The 20,065-nt window shown below is 44.2% G+C and overlaps 1 protein-coding gene across 3 annotated transcripts in view; it reads right to left on the bottom strand.

The window, feature by feature from the left end:
* PDPK1 (3-phosphoinositide dependent protein kinase 1) overlaps positions 1–20,065 on the bottom strand; it is a 73,233-nt gene that overhangs the window by 21,254 nt on the left and 31,914 nt on the right. For 2 of the 3 annotated variants that reach the window (XM_016122237.2, XM_016122236.2), the window contains 3 exons: positions 15,713–15,857; positions 14,889–14,986; positions 2,055–2,130 (listed from right to left, as the gene is read on the bottom strand). In XM_016122237.2, coding sequence (XP_015977723.1) covers positions 2,055–2,130; positions 14,889–14,986; positions 15,713–15,857 — 319 coding nt within the window. The remainder of the gene's footprint in view (positions 1–2,054; positions 2,131–14,888; positions 14,987–15,712; positions 15,858–20,065) is intronic. The other variant, XM_016122240.2, reaches the window with a different exon arrangement.

Raw genomic sequence — 20,065 nt, 5'->3', positions numbered from 1 at the left:
ATAATTTAGCAACATGCAGAAATGTTCATCATGTAATCACAAGCAGGATTCAAAACTGGTTATTCTGTATCACTCTAAGTTGTATAAAAATTACGTCAAAACATATTAAAACCCATAGAAAAAAATAACTGAGAAGATAGACCAACTCATTACCTGTGACTGTAAGTGGGCTGGAGACTCTGTTTTTCGTTTTTTTTTTATTCTCCACATTTTCTAAAAATTCTTTTCAATGATTAGGTATCACTTTTAGAATGAGAAAAAATTTTTAACTAATTCTGAATATCACATTAAAAAAATTAAAAGCCTAAAAAGATGTCTCCCTTACAACCCTTTCCCTCGGCCCACAGATAACCACTGTTATCCATTCCTTGTATATCCTTCTGAAGTGCTGTAAACGCGCAGACAAATGGATCTGAGTAGACACTCAGTCTCCTGTTGTCACACAGAAGGGGGGCCACTCTGTGTCTTCCTTATCTCATTCAGTAGAGCTTGGAAACCTTCCCCCAACTGTACTAACAACCTGTTTCCCCCTACAAGTAATCCCCAAATTCACGAAAACCTAGTTCTTAGGCAGCAGTGACATACACTTTAATAATTTGGCCAATAGCACCCACCACCTGGAAGAGCGTGTCTCAGCCTCGGCACTGTGGAAGTCTAGGGCCAACCATTCTTGCCATGGGGATGTCTCAGCACTGCAGGATGCTCATTTGCGCCCCTGCCCTCCACCCACTGAATGCCAACTGCACTCTCTCCCCACCCCCACCAAGTTATGACACCAAAACCATGTCCAGACACAGCCAAATGTCCGCTGGGGGTAGAGCTGTCCCAGCAGGGAAGCCCTGACCTATAACAGCGTCTGGCCCATGGTAAGAGCTCAAAATCTGTTGACTGAATAAAGTTAAAAACAAAACCCAAGATGCCGGAGTTTAATCTTTCGGGGCATCCTTCCATCCTCATGTTTGCGCCCCATGGCTCCACCCCCTAAAGAGTCTTTTAAAAGCCATCATGCTCAGAAATACAGAGCTGCTGTCCCCAGAACCACTCACTCCTCTGCCGCCTCTGGCACGGTCTCTCCGTCATTCTAGGAAGGCGCATGCCCTTGCAGCCTGCCAGTGCAGGACACTGACCCTGTGACCCTGTCAACTCAAGGGAGGGTGTCAGTGGGCCAAGTGTCTGATGGGCCCCAGGCAGAAAAAATCCAAGAAAAAAGCTTCAACCACAGAACCTGTCATTGCCTGGAACCACTCCCCCAACTCTGAAACCCCATATTCTGCCGCCACCTTTCATTCTTCCACGTGCCTCCTACCCATGTGACAGCTCTCCAGATTTCTCCCACTCCTGGCCGTAAGTGCCCTGACATTTGTTTCCTCCACTGCCCTGTTGCCCTGCTGCCCTGCTGCTGACCCTTCTTCACTCTCCAGACTTCTGCTCTTATGAGCAGATCCCCAGCCCCCACATCCTCTGCACCCTAACTTCCTCTCTACTTACCAAAGCCTTCAACCCTGTAGCCGCTGCCAGGCCTGTCCTACTCTGAGCACTGAGCAGGGCTAACTCCTGCCTATTGGGCCCCTGCTTGGATATTGGCTCCATCCCCTCCCACACACGCTGCCTTCTGGGCCTCTTCCAGAAGTCTGCAGAGCCTGTTACACTAAACAGCTGACCTGTGGTGGCGGCCACTCCCAGGCTGCCGGAGCTAAGGCAGCTCCGAGGATCTCTGGGGTCCTGGACACAGCAGGAAACCTCATGTAAATAATACAGAAATGTCAGTCACACTTTTTACCACTAAATAGTTTTCCTCAGGGAACAAGATTCAATCTCAAACCATGAAGCAACAACTGCCCCAGGAAGTATCAAGCACACAGGTTATTAAAGGAAAGGTGCTGAATAAAAGACAAAATGCTAAGGTCTTCCAAACTACGCTTAGTTCCATTAAGGCCATGAAAGGCATTTTCTTAATTGTTAATTTCACATAAAAAACTGTACTAGCTACTTTAGAGAAAAAATTATCGATCAGGGAAAAATTATGTATCAAAGAAAAGAAAAAAGTTGGTTACCTTTTACAGGCAGATTTCTCTGTGAGCAGCTCTGGAGATACATACTGGGCTGTTCCTACAAATGAGTTGGCCCTGGCTGATAAGAGGGGAAAAGAGAGAGAGGTCATGCTGAGACACAAGGCACTAGCAACCGTGAGTGTTCATCTATCAGTACATCATGGGTGACATGGGTATAAACTGGAACTTTTTATCAGCATAGCATTGAACAGTCCTGAGAGCCTAACTTGTCCAGGGCCCTCCCTTGAACCCCATTCTGGGACCCTCACTTCCCAGGGCTGGCTCAAAGGTCACCAGGCTCAGTGACACCGCCAGGGCAGCCCCTCCTGACACCTCTCCCTGCCTCATATTCTCCTGGCACCTCTCATTGATATGCTAGAGCTACACTCATCCAGCATTCTGTCTGCTGGAACATCTCGAGGTACCTAAAATGCATCCAGACAGCCAGCAAGCACGCACTGAATGTCGCAGAACACAGAAAAGGACTAGATCCCCTGCAGGCTGTGTGCAGGGCTGGGAAACCCTTTCCTTGTAACAAACTGCATAGGGAGGTAAGGGGCTGTAAGGGAATAAGACTCAAGCGTCCCAGCAGGCAACCCTCTGCAACATCCTGTTGCCTGTTACTGGACTGTGCAATGCAAGGTTCACCAAGTTCAAGTACTGTGCAATGCAAGGTTCACCAAGTTCAAGTGCAGACCTGTGGGGTCAAGTGACAGCAGGATGGTCTGGACCCAACTAGCACTAAAGAGAGGAGGCACTGACACTGGTTATCACTCCAGTGGCCCCCAAGGACCTCGGGGGCTCATCAGTGGCTGCGCAGCCCTGAACAGAGCACCTTGGGCACGAGCCACCTGCGACACCACCCCGTTCCTGAGGCATCCCCCATGGGGCGTCGTCTGGCATCAAGGACAACACAAGTGCTCTCAGCCTTTCCCCAAGACCAGAGGATGCAGGGATTCCAGCATGAAAGCCACTCACCATCTGAGAGCAATTCACTTCTCTAAGGAGAGCATGAAATGCTATGTCACCTTCGATGATTCCCTGGTGACATCCCATATCACAGCAGCAACCTGCTTCCCAAGACCTTCCACGCTGGCACTGTGTAACCAGATCTGTAACCCTCTCTGAATGGCTGTTGGCAAGGCTCTGGTCCTAGCCAAGGAGACTGCCTTTCCCACCAACAGGTCCTAGCATGGCCCCATCTCCCGTCCTGTTCCAGCAACCCACAGCAGACAGGAGACAATACTGTGGTTTAGTATCATTTTGTTCTGCACAAACAAGCCCCTTTAACCTAGCCTGACCATTCTGCAGATCAAGTTGTCCTTTCTCTCAACACCTTTAATGCTCTGCCAGAATTATCTGCCTCATATTTTCCTGAACCAGCCTCAAGTGTACCAGGTAGAATATCACCATACCTACCGCTGAGAGGTCTCGGGCCCTTCGGAAACACTTCTGAAATCAGGCAACACTGACAGTGACAGGGGTCTTCAAGCTCACCGACAAGTATCAGCATTCCTTTAGGCAGGGTTCTCAGCTAGGGACATCTAGCAATGCCTGGAGACATTTCTAGCTGTCACTACAAGACAGGAAGGGGCTACTGTTGCCTTCTGGGTAGAAGTCAGGGATGCAGCTAATCCTCCTGCAGGCTACCAGACAGCCTCACTGCCAAGAAGTCTCCACTACTAAATGTCCCTAGGGGCTTGGCTGAGAAACCCTGAGTGGCCTCCATGTAGTCTCTCTCACTGGGAACGTGTGCTACACAGGCATGAACACCTGCCCTCTAAAGACACGGCCTGAACATGGTGGCAGCAGCTAGCTCGGTCCTGGGATGTTCTGGAAGAGAGGAAGCTGGAGAAGAGAGGATGGCTTAAATGTCCTTCCTTCTCAAAACTGACCACCCTGGCTCATGCCAGGTGACCCCAGGCAGGGCACAGGCTGCACTTGGTCGGCGGCAGGGCCCCTCCCAGGAGGCCCTGGATCTGCACACCCAGTGGACAGTTTCGGAATGAGCCAGAGCATGACCCTGGGCCACACCCAAGAATGACACACCCAAAGGTCAGACTGGGCAGGCACCAGAGCCCTGCTAAAGTGAATCCTGCTCCATATGGTCAACCCCTGCACAACAGCGCCCCCACAGTAGTCATGGCCAGTCCTCACAACAAATCAACCTGAGTATCAATCCTTCCCATGGATGTGTAAACAGCAACCAAGACTCAACTACAACAGGAGGGTACACACAACCCACAGAAGGGGCACACCTGGAGTACCTGGTGCAAGTGACCGCTATGACTATGCCACTAGGCCCCACAGACACCTACTACATAAGGCCATTCTACAAAGACTGAAAGACATAGCAGCTCTACCTAAAACATACAAACAAATACAGGGAGGCAGCTAAAATGAGGAGACAAAAAAATACCCCAAATGAAAGAACAGAACAGAGCTCCAGAAAAAGAACTAAACAAAATGGAGACAATCTATCAAATTTGGAGTTCAAAACATTGGTTATAAGGATGCTCGATGAACTTAGGGAAAAGAGGAACTCAGTGAGAATTTTAACATAAAAATATTAAAATGGAGCTAGAAAACATAAACGAGAACCAGTCAGAAATGAAGAACACGATGACTTAAATGAAGACTACCTTAAGAGGAATCAATAATAGATTCAACGAAGCGGAGGATCGAATCGGTGATTTAGAAGATAAGGTAGCAGAAAACACCCAATCAGAATAGCAACAAGAAAAAAGGATGCAAAAAAAATAAAATAAAATGAAGATAGTTTAAAGGGTCTCTGGGACAACATCAAGTGTACCAACACTTGCATCATAGTGATACCAGAAGAAGAGAGAGACCAAGGAATTGAGGACCTATTTGAAGAAATAATGGTGGAAAATTTCCCTAACCTGGCAAAAGAAACAGACTTATAAGCCCAGGAAGCAGAGTCCCAAACAAGATAAATACAAAGAAGCCCACACCAAAACATATCATAATTAAAATGCCAAAGGTTAGAAACAAAGAGAATCTTAAAAGCAGCAAGGAAAGCAATTAGTTACCTACAAGAGAGCTCCCATAAGACTGTCAGCTGAATCCGCAAAAGAAACTTCTCAGTCCAGAGGGGCTGGCACAAAATATTCAAAGTGATGAAAAACAACGACCTACAACCAAGATTACTCTACCCAGCAAAGCTATCATTTAGAATAGAAGGCCAGATAAAGAGCTTCCCAGATAGGAAAAAGCTAAAGGAATTCATCAACACCAAACCATTATCACAAGAAGTGTTAGAGGGGCTTCTTTAAGAAGAAAAAAGAAAGAAATATGAATAATCAAATGGTAATAACTACATATCTATCAACAATTATTTTAGTTGTAAATGGGTTAAATTTTCCAATCAGACAGATATGGATAAGAAAACGAGTCAATATGCTGCTCACAAGAGATTGACTTCAGACTGAAAGACATATACAGACTGAAAGTAGAGATGGAGAAAGACATTTTACGAAAATGGAAACAAACAAAAAAGCTGGAGTAGTAATACTTATGTAAGACAAAACTGACTTTAAAACAAAGGCTATAACAAAGGACAAAGAAAGAACCAGTATCCCGCTTCTGGGTGCTTATCCAAAAAACCCCAAAACACTATCTCAAAGGGACATGTGCATCCATATGCTCACTGTAGCATTACTTATATAAGTCAAGATATGGAGGCAACCTGGGTGTCCATTAGTGGATGAATGGATATACAATGGAATGTTAGTCATTAAAAAAAAAGAATGAAATCTTGCAATCTGCAGCAACAAGGATGGACCTAGAGGGTATTGTGCTGAGTAGAGTAAGTCAGAAAAAGACAAATGCCATATGATTTCACTTATATGTGGAATCTAAAGAACAAAATAAACAATACAGAAACCAAATCAGAGATATACAGAGCATTTTGAGAGTTGCTAAATGAGTGGGGAGTTAGGCAGGGAGGGGTGCAGGGGGGAGAGGATTAAGAAGTACAAATAAGTAGTTACAAAATAGTCATGGGGATATAAAAGTTCAGCCTAAGGAATATGGTCACTAATATTATAATAATTATGTATGGTGTTGGGTACTAAATATATTGGGGGTGATCTCTTAATAAGTTATATAAATGTCTAATCACTATGTTGTACACCTGAAACTAATATTGTATGCCAACTGTAATGAAAAATAAATTATTTACAAAATATTTTATTGCTAAAATCATCATTTAAAAAATCATATGTATGAATAAAATTTTATTTCCCAACGGACAAAAACAAAAAAATTGACTACCCTGTTACACATACGGTCCAGTTTGGGAAAAGCATATTTCTCTTCCCAAAAGGACTGATGGCTCTGTACTGGTCTTGGGCCTGACTCAGAAATAACTTGACAGGTTACAGCTAAATGTGATAAAACACGACAAACCCATGCTTTGTCCGTCTACAAAATTCTTTACAATATACAGCTATAAATTACATAATACCTAAATTAAAATCCAAAAGGAACCAAGGGACTACAGCCACAACAATTCAGCATGCGATGGTTGGCACTAAGACAGGTCCACTGGCCATTATGGCCATCGTATCCCCACCCACAATCCCCAGGCAGCCCTAGAGCCAGAGTGGGACCCATGGAGGAGACTTCCAGGCTGCTGGTTCAACGGCCTCCAAAGGCAGGTACCCAGGAAGAAAACACAAAGTCAATGTGCTGACTCTCCTCAATGGAGGTCTCTGTCCTCGAGGCAGGATCCTGTGTACTGGAGCCCTGGAGCCGGCAAAGATAGGCAGGAGATGGGGTTTATTCCTCCTGCCCTCACATGCTGCATCCTCTCTCCCACCAGTGCCACCCACCCCCCCAGATGTTGGTCCCTCCCACCTGTCCCCCAGGGCTCGGATCCAGTCCTGTTGCTTCCTTTGCCCTGCTGCCTTAACTGGTTCTCTTGGTGAGTTATTCTCCTATAAAGACTTTGAGGATGCATATGCATCCTGCCAGGGCCCTGACTGATACTGCCAAGAACACTGAGGTGATTCATGAGAGAGAAAAACAAATCAAGAGCCAAAACCAAATGAAACCATTCAACTACAAATGAATCGAAGAAATGCAAATGAAATGATAGCTTATCAAATCAGCAAACACAAAAAGAAGGAAAATAATACATCGTGTTGGCCAAGATTTGAGACGGACACAGTGCTGCTGGTGGAGATAAAAATAATATAACTTTGGGGGAGCAATTTTTTAATAAGCATCAAAAGCCACTGGCTTGCCCCTCTGGGGTCTGTACTTGATACTTTACTGCTTATGCAGTGTTTCCAGTCTTCATAGTAATTATGCATTGCTTCTGTGATTTCTATTTTGTAATGCTATTATTAAAAAGTATTAGAAGGAGAGGAGAGGTAGATGTGGTAAAAGGAGTCAAACATGTGGTGACAGAAAGAAATCTAACTACAGGCGGTGAACACACAATGCAATATATATATGCCTCACTGTTGAATTGTAAATTTGAAACTTACTGGATTTCATTAACCAATGTCACTATAAAAAAAAAAGTACTAGAAATACATCTTATATGGAAAGACATATATTATGCATAATTAAATAACCGAGGCTATCAAACAGTAAGCAGAAGTATCTGTGCTTTTAAATAGCTGCATTATGCACAAAACAAAGCCCCACCCCCGTATGGCTTGGCTTTAAACAGTGAATCATGTCATCAGGACTGTGTTGTTTTTGTTTTAAGCTTTCTGAGTTTGGGTGGGCTTGTCTCCTATGACACCTGCTGCTTCCTTTTCCCCAGGGGCCTGTGCCCACCTTTGTAAAGGCAGACTCCAAGTCCCTGCAGATATGCAAAGTCACCCCCTTGGAAAGGAGCTCTCTGGTGAGTTGAGAGATGAATGACTCCTTTGGAGTGTGGAAAGGAATAGGACTGTCCTCCTAAAGATGTTCTAAAAGTATAAAATAAACTACACAAAACTACGAATAATGAAAGTATCAAAACATTAAAATAATAAATGTGTGATGTGATAATATATGGTTTTATTGATACACTAAATAAGACCTGGCAGCATATCTAATACAGTAATTCTGCAGTGATGATGAGCATAAAAACTAGATCAAAAGTCTGTCCTTTAACAGGACAAGAAAACATCTGTGATTTCTCCTGATGACAGAGACATTTGTTGCCTACTCTCAGGATTTAAGCAAATGTTCAATTTCACTGAAAGGTATGTGAAAAATAAGTAATTTCTGCCTCTCCAGCTTCACTGCTGGCTGGCTTCTATCTGTGACACTTAGGTAAAGAGCCTCAGAGAGTATCAGAAAACCAGAGATAATCTTAGTCTTCTCCCTCTGGAAGCTCAGAGATAAACCAAAGGTCAAACTTCTCTAGCTACTGGAAAACTGGGCACCAGACTCCACCATTGGCCAACTTAGTCTTCTCTATGCCACTAGGACACACAGTTAAGGGAAAGAAGGGTCGTGAGCTAGGTTTTTGTTTCTCTCTTCTTTTTGGGAGGAGAGAAGGCCTGTCTCCACCCTGAAAGTGGTTCAAAGAAAGTGACCAGCATTCTGGGCCATGGACCACCCTGGCTACCACAGATTTGCAAGTCAGACTCTGAGGTGCCAGTGGGGAAGGCGGGACCTGAAGAAATGTTCCTGAGGTCAGGAGACACCCACGCTCTTCTCAAGCCAGAAATGTAGACTGCTAGTTTCTTACCCATAAACCCACATGTGAAACACAGCAAACATTCCATAAACTGTGGTTACCTCTTGGACAGAAGACAAGAAAAATGAATATGGCAACACATAAAAAGGAGTCTGTGCTATAACCAAGTGGGATTTATCCCAAGAATACAAGGGTAATTCAATATATAGAAATCAATCAATGTAATAAGTATAAAGGACAAAAACCACATGATCACCTCAATAGATGCAAAAAAAGCATCTAATGAAAATTCAACATTCTTTCTTGATAAAAATACATAAAACCAGGCAGGAAGGAAACTTTCCTCAATCTGATCAGGGCATCTATGAAAAATACAACTAATATTGTACTCAATGGTGAAATATTGGAAGCTTTAACCCTAATGTCAGGAACGAGGCAAGGATGCTACTCTTGCCATTTCTATTCATTGTACCAGAAGTTCTATCAGGGCAATTAGGCAAAAAAATGAAATAGGCATCCATATTGGAAAAGAAGAACTATCTCTAATCACAGATAACATCAACTATAGTTCTATAACCTTGCAATGAATAATCTGAAAATGAAATTAAGAAAACAATTCCATTTATAATAGCCTCAAAAATATATACTAAGGAGTAAATTTAACAAAAGTACAAAGCTTATATATGCTGACAACTACACAAGATTTTTAAAGAAATTACAAAAGACATCTTGTTTTGTGAAGATGACAATATAGAAATACTCTGTGACTTACCATGGTTTGACTAAATATTTTGACTAAGATGGTACAAAACTGTACTCTAAATTTTGAAATTTGATCTTTTCCTGGGCAAGTGATATGCAGGACTCTGGGTAGTGAGCCACAACTCCAAGTCAGACATGTGACCATAAGGGTAAACAACTGATACTTTACAGTGCACTGTGCTACCAGCATTTTTAGATACTGTGTTCTGAGCACACTTAAGGTAGGCTAGGCTAAGCGATGATGTCCAGTAGGGTAGGTGTATTAAATGTATTTTCGATTTGTAATATTTTCAATTTATGATGGGATTATTGGGACATACCTCCATTGTAAGTCAAGGAGCACCTGCACTCCCCAAACTGATCTACACATTCAACACAACCCCTACCTAAATCCCAGCTGGCTTTCACTGAGGACAATGTCTTCCAGGTTCATTGAGGTCATAGCACACATCAGAATCTCATTCCTTTTCAGGGCTGAATATTATTATTCCATTGTATGAATAGACCACATTTTATCCATTCATCAGCTGAAGGACATGAGTTGTTTCTACTTTTTGACTATTACTAATAAAGCTATGAACATTCCTGTACAACTTTTTATGTGAACGTATTTTCAATTCTTTGGGATATATACCTAGAAGTAGATTTGCTGAGTTATAAGGTAACTATATTTAACTTCTGGGAAACTGCCAGACTGTTTTCCAAAGTGATTGCACCATTTGATATTCTCACCTGCAGAGTATGAGGGTTTTAGTTTCTCCACATCCTCGCTAACACTGATCTGTCTTTTTGATCATAGCCATCCTAGTGAGTATGAAGGGGTATCTCATAGTGGTTTTGATTTGTATTTTCTAATGACATTGAGCATCTTTTCATGTGCTTATTGGCCATCTGATTACCTTCTTTGGAGAACTGTCTTTTAGACCTTTTGCCCATCTTTTAATGTTTTGGGGTTTTTGTTTTTGTTTTTGGTCACTTTGAGTTCTTCATATATTCTGGATGTAAGTCTCTTATCAGATATATGATTTGGAAATATTTTTTCCTAGTCAGTGGGTTGTCTTTTCACTTTCTTAATGGTATCATGGCAAAAAAATTGTCATACTTGATGTGATCTAATTTACCTATTTTTTCTTCTGCTGCTTGTGCCTTTGGTATTATATCTAAGACAATATATCCTAATCCAAGGTCATGAAGATTTGCTCCTAGACTTTCTACCAAGAGTGTTATAGTTTTAGATCCCACATTCAGATCTCTGATCTAACCAATTAACAACTGAGTTAACTTGTGTATAGTGTGAGGCAGGGGTAACAGTGTTTTTGATGAATTGGTCTTCACTGGAGGATGATGGTGAATTAATTCATGGTTTTGAAAAGTGGCAAGAAAAACAAAAGGAGAAGAAATAGTATTTATCCTGTTTTTCCTTAACAGTGTAGCCAGTTAATAAATAGTTGCTATGAGGAAGTTTCTCTTTAAAGAATTCCAACTCATAAATGAAGGAATTAGATTATGATCATTCTGTATTCTCTACTGAACTAACAGATCTAGGCTACTATGGCTATAAAGGGCTGTTGACATCACAGAGAGAGAGAGATGAATGGATGTCAAGTGCTTCCTAGTAAAGAAGACACTACCACCAATCTAAGGTGTGAGAGGACTGAACCTGATGTGATCAAGTGGCCAGTTCCAAATGCCAATTTACAGGACACAGAGAAGGGAGAGGGACAGGTTACATGACTCCACAGAGATGCAATCGGCAAAGTCTGGGAAACTCTATAATATAGACAAATAACCTGGGTTGTTCAATAGACTGTAAGGGAAAAAATATAGATGGAGAGGAAGCTACAGGTTAAAAGAAATTTAAGAGACAAATTAGCTAAGCTCAAATGTGGGATCTTTATTTAAATCCTAATTCAAGTAAACAACAACCAAAAAAATTACGACATGGAATTATGATAGGAAATTTAATACTGACTGAATATTTTGAACTATTAAGCAATTACTGTTCATTTTTTATGTATAAAAATGGTATCACATTGTAATTACTTTTTTAAAAGATTCTTATATTTACATTTTCCTATATTTATAGGAAAAACAAATTGATGATGGTAGAAATCAGGTCACATGTATGGTTTGAATTTTTACAAAAAGCAGGTACTCTATAAAAAAAAGAAAACTCTCCGTGTTTCATAGCTATGACTAAACAAATATAAATACTGAGAAGACCAAAGTAAACCATTTATTGATGGTTAAGTTATGTTTGGTGGTGTAAGTGTAGGGACTTGGCTTTCTCCTCTATCATGTGAACTCCTCTTTTGTGGTGGAAGAAAACCTGTTTTGAAGGCAGCTCCTCCATAAAGGGATGGGTGTGGTTCTGCCCATGCTAGAATAGTGGCAAAGTGAGAACTTATGAGAGGGTCTTAAGTCCACAGCACATCTGCAGGGAGATTGATACTGGCCTGAGGGTCTGAACGATGGCTGTCCACAGAGGGGCCATGCAGAGAAGGTGCATCTGGAGTGACAGAATGATTTCAGTTCTGAAGCCTCATCATTCCATCCCCTCTCCACTCACTCTCACCTATCAACCCACCCCTCCTGTTTGGTGAGTGGAGCCTCCACACCTGGCTGCATATCGGAAAGACCTGCACAGCTCAGGACAAAGGTTTCTAGACACAAAACCCAAGTCTGAACCTCCAGGGCTCTACAAGCTCCCCAAGCCTCTTGCAAAGAGGGCAAAGGCCAGGGACACAACCACAGATGAGCAACTTACTCCACATCATTAAGCTGTGCATACCAGGATATGTATGCAGGGGACCCTTGTGCAAGGTTAGAAGTCACAAGTACTCTGTGCCAGAAAGTGCTCATCAATCCCACATGCCTTCCACAGCTGCCCTGCTGTCACCTACTCTCGCCTATGACAGACATGGAGGCCACTCGGACCCAAAAAGCAGTGGTTAGAGAGAAAGATGCAGGGTTCGCCCCCTTCCAAGAGTGACCCATTGGGACAGAGACCTGTGAAAACAGACAACCTCTTGCTAGGAGGAAGGCAAAACATGCTCACTGAACAGCTAAGGAATCTGGGCTCCCTCCAAAACTTTCCTTCTGGAAGCTCTGACATGTTTTGGGGAAACCATCTCTGCACCAAAGTTAAAAGAAAAAAAAAAAAAAAGCTAATGCAGGAATAAATTCTAAGATTCTGAAGTACTTCAAGAAGAAAATGAGAGTGAGTCACTAAAATGAATTGTTCACATGACTGCATGTGTTTTTCTCTTTTTTTCTAGGAAGAAAAAAAAGCTAACTCATATATATATACAAGTAATTCTCCCTGTTTTACAACATAAGAACTTTTAGCCTCCTGCTTCCAGAAGGAAAGAAGAGTAAGTTTATTTCACAATTTCATCAAGCATCTAAATTCTTATATTTTTTTCAAAGGACTAACCTCTGCCAAATATTAGATTCTGAAGGAAATCTACATAAAAGAAGAAAGGACAGAGTAGACCCCAAAGTGGCTCCCAAGGCTGACTGGGAGTCTCCATGGTGGAAATCACACATGGTGACAAGCAGCCTAACAAGAACATTCAGGGACACGATGGTTCCTGTTTGATTCACCTCTGTGGTGGACAATGTTATCGTTATGGGTTATATCACGCTCACAAAAACATGATTACCAGCCAATAAAATGTTATTATCAATAGGCATAAGTTAAACAGATCAAGGTTTTGGGGCATCTCACAAGTGCCAACAAGACTTCCCAGGTGTTATGCATCTCTGCGTGGTAGGCCACCCATCCTCTGATGCCCCCAGTGGGAAGAGGGAAAGGGTGCTACAAAAGGCAGGCTAGTAGCATAGCCAAGACTATGCCTTGTTGAGAAATAAGAGCATCTTCTTTGATTACAAGTTGTATTTTAGCCCCCAGATAGTGGTGCTTTAGGGTTCTCAGAAGCTCCCAAATCCAAGAAGCTGTTGTGGTGGCTCAGTGAGTGCGCAGAGATTAAAGTACTAACTGGCAGAATCTTCACAAGAGTCCTCAGTTTGCAAAATACCCAAAAAGGAAAGATAAGGCACCTTGCAGAAGGGAACCCACAAACGCCCAGCCAGGTATGCTAGGCACCTCCCAGCAGCACAGATTTGCATCTCTGCCTATGCATAGCTGGCATGAGGGGACACAGGCATCAGCCCAGTGGCTGCCCAATGTGCTGTCAAGCCTGAGGTCAAAAACGCCAACTCAGCTGAGCTAGAGGGCTTTCTGAAGAGCCAAGGTCCCCTTCACCAATGTGCAGTGCTCAGTTCCCAGCCAGAGCAAAGTGGATGCTTCTGTCTGAACCTTCCACTAATGAACCCTATACTCACACCCAGCATATCCATTTCTCCAGTGCTTTTCATCAAGGTCCTTTTCTCATGGCAGAGAGGCGCATGCACTACAAGAAGATCCCTGCCACAGCCTCTTGTGTCGGGGCTGCTCTAACAGTCACACTCGTCCCAAGGCCCAAATTTCATTTTCAGGGTCACTTATCAACTCACACGGTAGCCTTCAGCTTCCCCCAAATCTCACCACAAAGGGCTTTTTCTTCTTTCTACCTCAACACTGAAAACAGTTTCAGAATTAAAATTACCATTCTATACACTCCCAGAGTTTATGATTCCCATCCAATAAACACCTGAAGGGCAGCAAGAGCCCCAGCCAAGATGCCCCCGGTCTAGTTAAGATATCCAGGGCACTCTCCTGGCCCAAATGGACAGTCAGCAACTTCTCCTCAGGTGATGGAGTTGTCATAATATATAATACAATGCCAGGAAGCGACCTAGAGGTAAAAATTAGCCCCTACGTGTTCTATGACTTTGTAGAATTTTTACCTCACTACAACGGCATGCCTGGGCCACCACTGGAAGCTACACATAGGAGATGGGGAGACAGACGGTGGACAGTAGAATACAGGAATAGTGCTCTCCCTCCCCCCAGTTACCACCTGCAGGGAAGAGCTGGGAGCTGACCCATCAACCCCACATCACTGCAAGAAAGACCAGGAACAAATGTGGCACCCTGGCATCTTCTAGGAAGACTACAAAGGGTGAGCCACGGGGGTGTCCTTGGCATTCACGAAGACCAGTGAGAACATGCAGAGAGCACCTGGTGACTCGGCACCACTGACTCAAGGACAGGGGACCAACCACAGGCAGCCTAAGAACCCCTGCCATCCACCCACTAGACCAGGCACACAGTGCCCAGGCACTGACAGTAAGAGCTACCACGTGAGGCAAGGTCTTCCCCAGTGAAGGTTCAAGCATCTATTTTATAATATAAAGGTATTACAAACATCTGTCATTAACCATGACTACAGTGCAATTCACCACACTAAGAGGTTTTCATCTAAGCTCTAAGCAGGATCTGTGGAAATAAAGCACTCACACACCTTGTTTACTCTCTGGGGATAATACTTTTGCTGTTCCAAAATCTGTGATCTGGATGTGCATATCTTCATTTAACAAAATGTTTTCTGGTTTCAAGTCCCTGTGAAAGCAGATTTTTTATATTTGAGATGGAATTATTTAAAACAGTAAATGACATAGTCTAGCTTTTGCTAAAAACAAAACGAACTAGTTAATACTTATAATCTTTACAGACTAACAACCAAGAATGTAAAGACTAAAGTTCACAATGAACAAGTATCAATCAATTGCATATAATGAAGACATTCTAATTATATCACTTCATAACTGTACCTACCGTTTTTAATAAACATTTTACTAAAATACAAACTATAATTTTTAAACAATAAAATAAAAAGCTTTTAAACCTATTGTGGGAATCATTTCACAGTAATATGTAAATTAAACTACCGTGCTGTACACCTTAACCTTACACAGTGATATATGTCAATTATTTCTCAAACTGGAAAAAATGTTAAAATCATAAATTTTATATTACGTGTATTTTAGTTTTAAAAAGTCAATAAAAAAAGAGACTTATTTGCATACTTTCAATTTGACTTTATCAGAAAGCCATGGTAAATGAGACCAGAACACAAGAGCTACAGATGACAAAATAAAAGCAGTAGTCAAGATGGGTAGGAAAACTGTTAGCCTGGCAAAAAAGACATCTGAGCCATTTTATCTTATAGGTGAAGGTCCATGAGGCTCTCAACATCAGGGTGATGTGAACTCTCACATGAGTTATCCCACCCTCCATTAGGTAAACCAGAGCTGCCCCAGGGAGCCCCAGGCCCCAGCTTGGTACCTGTGGATGATGCCCCTGCCGTGCAAATACTCTAGAGCAGACACCATCTCGGCTGTGTAAAATCGGGTGCACGTCTCATCGAATGAACCGATTTTGCGAATGTATTTAAGTAGTTCTCCATTTTTGGCATAACTAAGGCCAAAATCTAAATATTGCACAGTTAAGGAAGAACACGGAAGTAATTTTTTAAAACTAACCTTAACAACCCAATAGGAATTTTTTAAATCAATGAAAACTGAAGATACCTGTGGCGCGAGACTGCTGCCCCTCTTCGAGTCAGAGCCTGTCATGGTCAGACCTATGGCCAATAGGAATCCCGGGTCCCAGCACCTGGGTGAGTTCCCAGGGTAGGTTTCTTGCCAAGAACAAAATGACACAAGCCCCTCAGCCCAACTGCCCCTTCTGGACCTCACCAGCCCCAGAAGGGCAGCTGCTATGGCAGTCAAATGCCTCTTTGCAGGCTTCAACTAAGGTGTGTGGGGGTGGGGGGTGGGGTCCTTCATCATAATCCAGTCTCCACACCTGCATAGTGCATACACATTTACTGAGCACCAGCTGTGCTCCACATGCTATGCTAAGAGTCAATTCATGTAAAGGTTTCTCAAATGAATGCTCCAAGTATAAAGTAACAAGCTTTGTAAGAGAAATGCCATTTTATTAACTTCTTGAGTCAATCTATTTATGGGCACCCATTGGGGAGAGGCTCGAGGAACACAGTCATCCTTCCCTTAGACACCACTGCAGGGCGATTTGTTTAATTTCTATTTTCCCTTTTCCAAAGAGGATTAAAGCTTGCAGAAATAAATGGATCCCATGTAACTGCTTCCTCCTAGAAGCACCAAAAGTCTGCATCTATTAATGGAAATCTACAGGTACTTTGCAGCTCCCTGGCAGCCAGGGACACAGTGACCTGAGTCCTCACCTGCCTGAGCAGCATCTCTAAGGTTTGGAAGGGGTGGCCTGTGCTCAGGGTGTTCCATCTGGCTTGTTTGCCAAGGCATTGGCTATCTCCCACCAAGGAAGGAGTCTGAAGCTACAGTACGGTAGGGACAAGCCCAGGAGGAAGAGACCAGCCATAAAGGCTGCTCAAACCTGCCTTGGATCCAGCTGCACCTGTGGCCACCTGAGCCCTTTCAACTAGATGCTTAACAGGGACCTGAACAAAAAACAAATCTTAGTTCTAGGGAATGCAAAGGGTCTCGGCCAGGCTGCCTTTCCACTTGCCCTACTCTGCCCCCTCTATAGGGAAGGCTGTAGACTCTGGCCCACTTTACACCAAGCAGGAACTTGGCACTGCCTGAGCAGGTGGCCCCACCTAGATTAGTCAAGGAGCCTCACCAATTGGAAATGCCTCTTCCCAAGAGCCTGCAGCCCACAAAGACTCAGCCATGGTCACAAGCACTGTACCTCTTTCCGCTTAATGCGTTCTGCACCTTATCTGACCATCCCCTGAGTTCCTGTTTCCTATGAGAGAGACACTCACTTCTAGTTCTCAGTTCAGTTGTGCAGCCAAGGTGATTGACGGGTTTTGAATATGACAGATGTCAAGGATCACAGATCCAAATCCGTGTTCCCTCTGACCACACACATTCCTTATCCCTCAGAAGCACTTTTTCAGACCTCACTGATCCATTTTCCATCCTAGAACATTTCTACCTCCCTCAGCACAGCCAGTGCCCTGTGGCCCTGAGGAGGAGTGGGTGCGTTCCCAGAAGATGAGCATGGACCAGGCCTGTGGCAGAGCCAAATGCCTGCATATTGTAGAGGATTCTGGCACAGCAAGGTTAAGAAACTAACTCCAGGTCACAAAGCCAAGGTCTCAAAGCCTAGTGCACCGCTTCTATCCCCAAGCTACAAGAGGGGACACACAAGGACGAGTAGGTGGGGGCAGAGGAAGAATGCCCGCTAGCCAAGTAACAGCTTCTGAGACCCCTTAGCCTTCACCCCTGTGGAAGGGAAAGGCACCCTTGCAGTGCTCAGCCCAGTGCTCCAGCCTGTGAGAGAGGGTAAGGGGCTCGCACTCAGTGGCCTCTTGGAGCTCAGCTCCCTCTCCCGGGAGCAGGGACTGAGTCTGATCAGGCTGAATCTCCAGATGGCAGGGAGGCTGCCAGCGCCCAGGGCCCCACAGGGACCAGCGGCCAGTTTCCAGGCTGCCACAGGGGTGTCCCGAGGCTCTATCTTGCAGGAGATTTGCCCCTGCAGTCACTCCAGTCTCTCCCCAATGTGTAAATTATGGCTAGAGGAGGGTGGTGTACATATCGGGACTTATCTTGAGGTAGAGAATTTCCTTTTCTTTCTGTCAATACAATGTACTCCACTAAAGATTTTGAGTGGGGCAGAAGTCTCCGATTTCACTCCTGTCGGAAGTGAAGCAAGCCCTCACAGCCTTCATGGGCATTGGAATTTGTCTTAAAATTTAAGAACAATAGTTACCATTGTATGAAACCTAGTACCCTCAACCTTCTATGCTCTAACCAATTCCGTCTGAAATTAGAGAGCAAGCTCACTTATCTAGACTCTGAGCCACCTGATCCCACCATATGTAACCTTGGAAGAAGATGAAGCCAAGTATGTGTGTGTGATCTGTCAGAGCCCCCCAACCAACAAGATGCACTGTCCCACGGGCCCTACAGAAAGCCCAAGCCTCCAGAAAATCTGGCAGTCAGAGATCTCCACAGGCATGAGGAGCAGAGTCACACAGGTCCCAGGGAGCACAAGGTGTGTGGGGGGGGGGGGGGGAGGGAGGAGCATGTGAAGGTGGCCTCAGAGGTGAAAGACATAGAACAGATGTGAAGAGGTCCCTTCAATGTCTTCAGGAGATCACTGATGGCTGTTGCATGAGCATGGCTGCAGTGAAGTGGAGACAAGGGGTAACACTGGAATCAGGGGGAAAGTCAAACATTCTATTACACCTAACACACACTAACAAGGATCCCCCTCCCTGCTGCACATGCCCTTGGCTACTAAGCATCTTTACTGCTCCACTTTACAATAAATTCACTGGGAAGAACCTGGCCTATGTGCTGTCTGCACTTCCTCACCTCTCTCTACTGAACCCTACTCCAATCTCCAAACTGCCACTGTCAACGACTTGCACAGGGGCCAATCCACAGGTCAGGTTCAGGTCCATGTACTTGACCACTCCATAGCATCTAGCCGGGCTGCAGCGCCCTCCACCAGAAACCATGTGGTTCTTTGGCCCCCAGGTCTCTGTCCTCTCAACTCACTGGCAACATCCCTCTACCCTCCTTTCTGAGCTCTGCTAGCAGCCACCCAGTAGCCAGCCAGCTAGCTGCTACAGCAGCAAGCACCTATGGATGCATCAAATGCCAGCTCAATATCCACTTCCAACTTGGCTTCTCTCAAGTCTCTTCTGGCTCAATTCCAGCACTACTGTGCACCCAGGTCCATACCTGGGCGCCATCTTGACTCCATTCTCTCTTGCCCATTCACTTACAATTACCTTCACTGTAGCAGCAAACAGCTGCCCTGCTTGAGACCTTCCCAGGCTCCCTGCTACACTTAGAAGAAAATCTAAAATTCTTGCCAAGCTTCCAAGGCTCAAGGAGCTGGCTCCAGCTCAGCCTTTCCGTTCCACCCATATATATATACTATCCTGTCCTCACTCCATCTGTCTCTGCCTGATGTCATCAACTCAGACCACTGAGCTAAAACAGAAGCACACTCTAACACTCTCCCTTACCTGGCCTTACTATTCTCGGCCCCTCAGTCTATTATACACATACTGATCATCTGTGTTACTTATCTCCTCCACAGAAACGTGAGCTCCACAAGGACAGAGCCAGTCACCTTATTTACTAGCACATTCCCATCACCTGGCACTCAGCAAGGACTTCTCATTAGACAAAAGCAAATTCAGATGACAGCTGGCAAAAATGGTGTTTAAGGGGGAAAAGGACTGAGCAAAGTTTTAACCCAGGACAATCTGTGCATATAGGCGAGAGGGAAGGGGAAGCCAAACCCTCAAGACACTGGACCAGCTTTGCAAGTGGTGGATGACGAGAAGGGGCTCTGGAAACCTTGAGGACAGAAGGAAAAGAACAGATGCAAAGACTGAGGTGTAAACTGAACAAGCTCTGAACCAAATCCATTTGACAGTCCAATCTCTCTCGGTCGAGTAGAATGTCAGGAACATCTGCTGAGATCAAGGACACAGTGACCAGACAAACAGGGGCTGAGGGAAGTCTTGGTTTAGAAGAACTGCAGGAAAGGAGCTGAGGAGTAAGGAGAAACTGGTTGGCCAGGCTGCATGATGGGCAAGCCCAAAAATTAGCTGTATGACATAAATGTATGGCCCACCTTCACTGCCAAAGGTGACCTGTCTCCCTGATC

This window comes from Rousettus aegyptiacus, unplaced genomic scaffold (genome assembly GCF_014176215.1).
Source record: "Rousettus aegyptiacus isolate mRouAeg1 unplaced genomic scaffold, mRouAeg1.p scaffold_m13_p_8, whole genome shotgun sequence".
NCBI lineage: Eukaryota > Metazoa > Chordata > Mammalia > Chiroptera > Pteropodidae > Rousettus > Rousettus aegyptiacus.
This window is presented reverse-complemented; position numbering and strand designations above follow the sequence as displayed.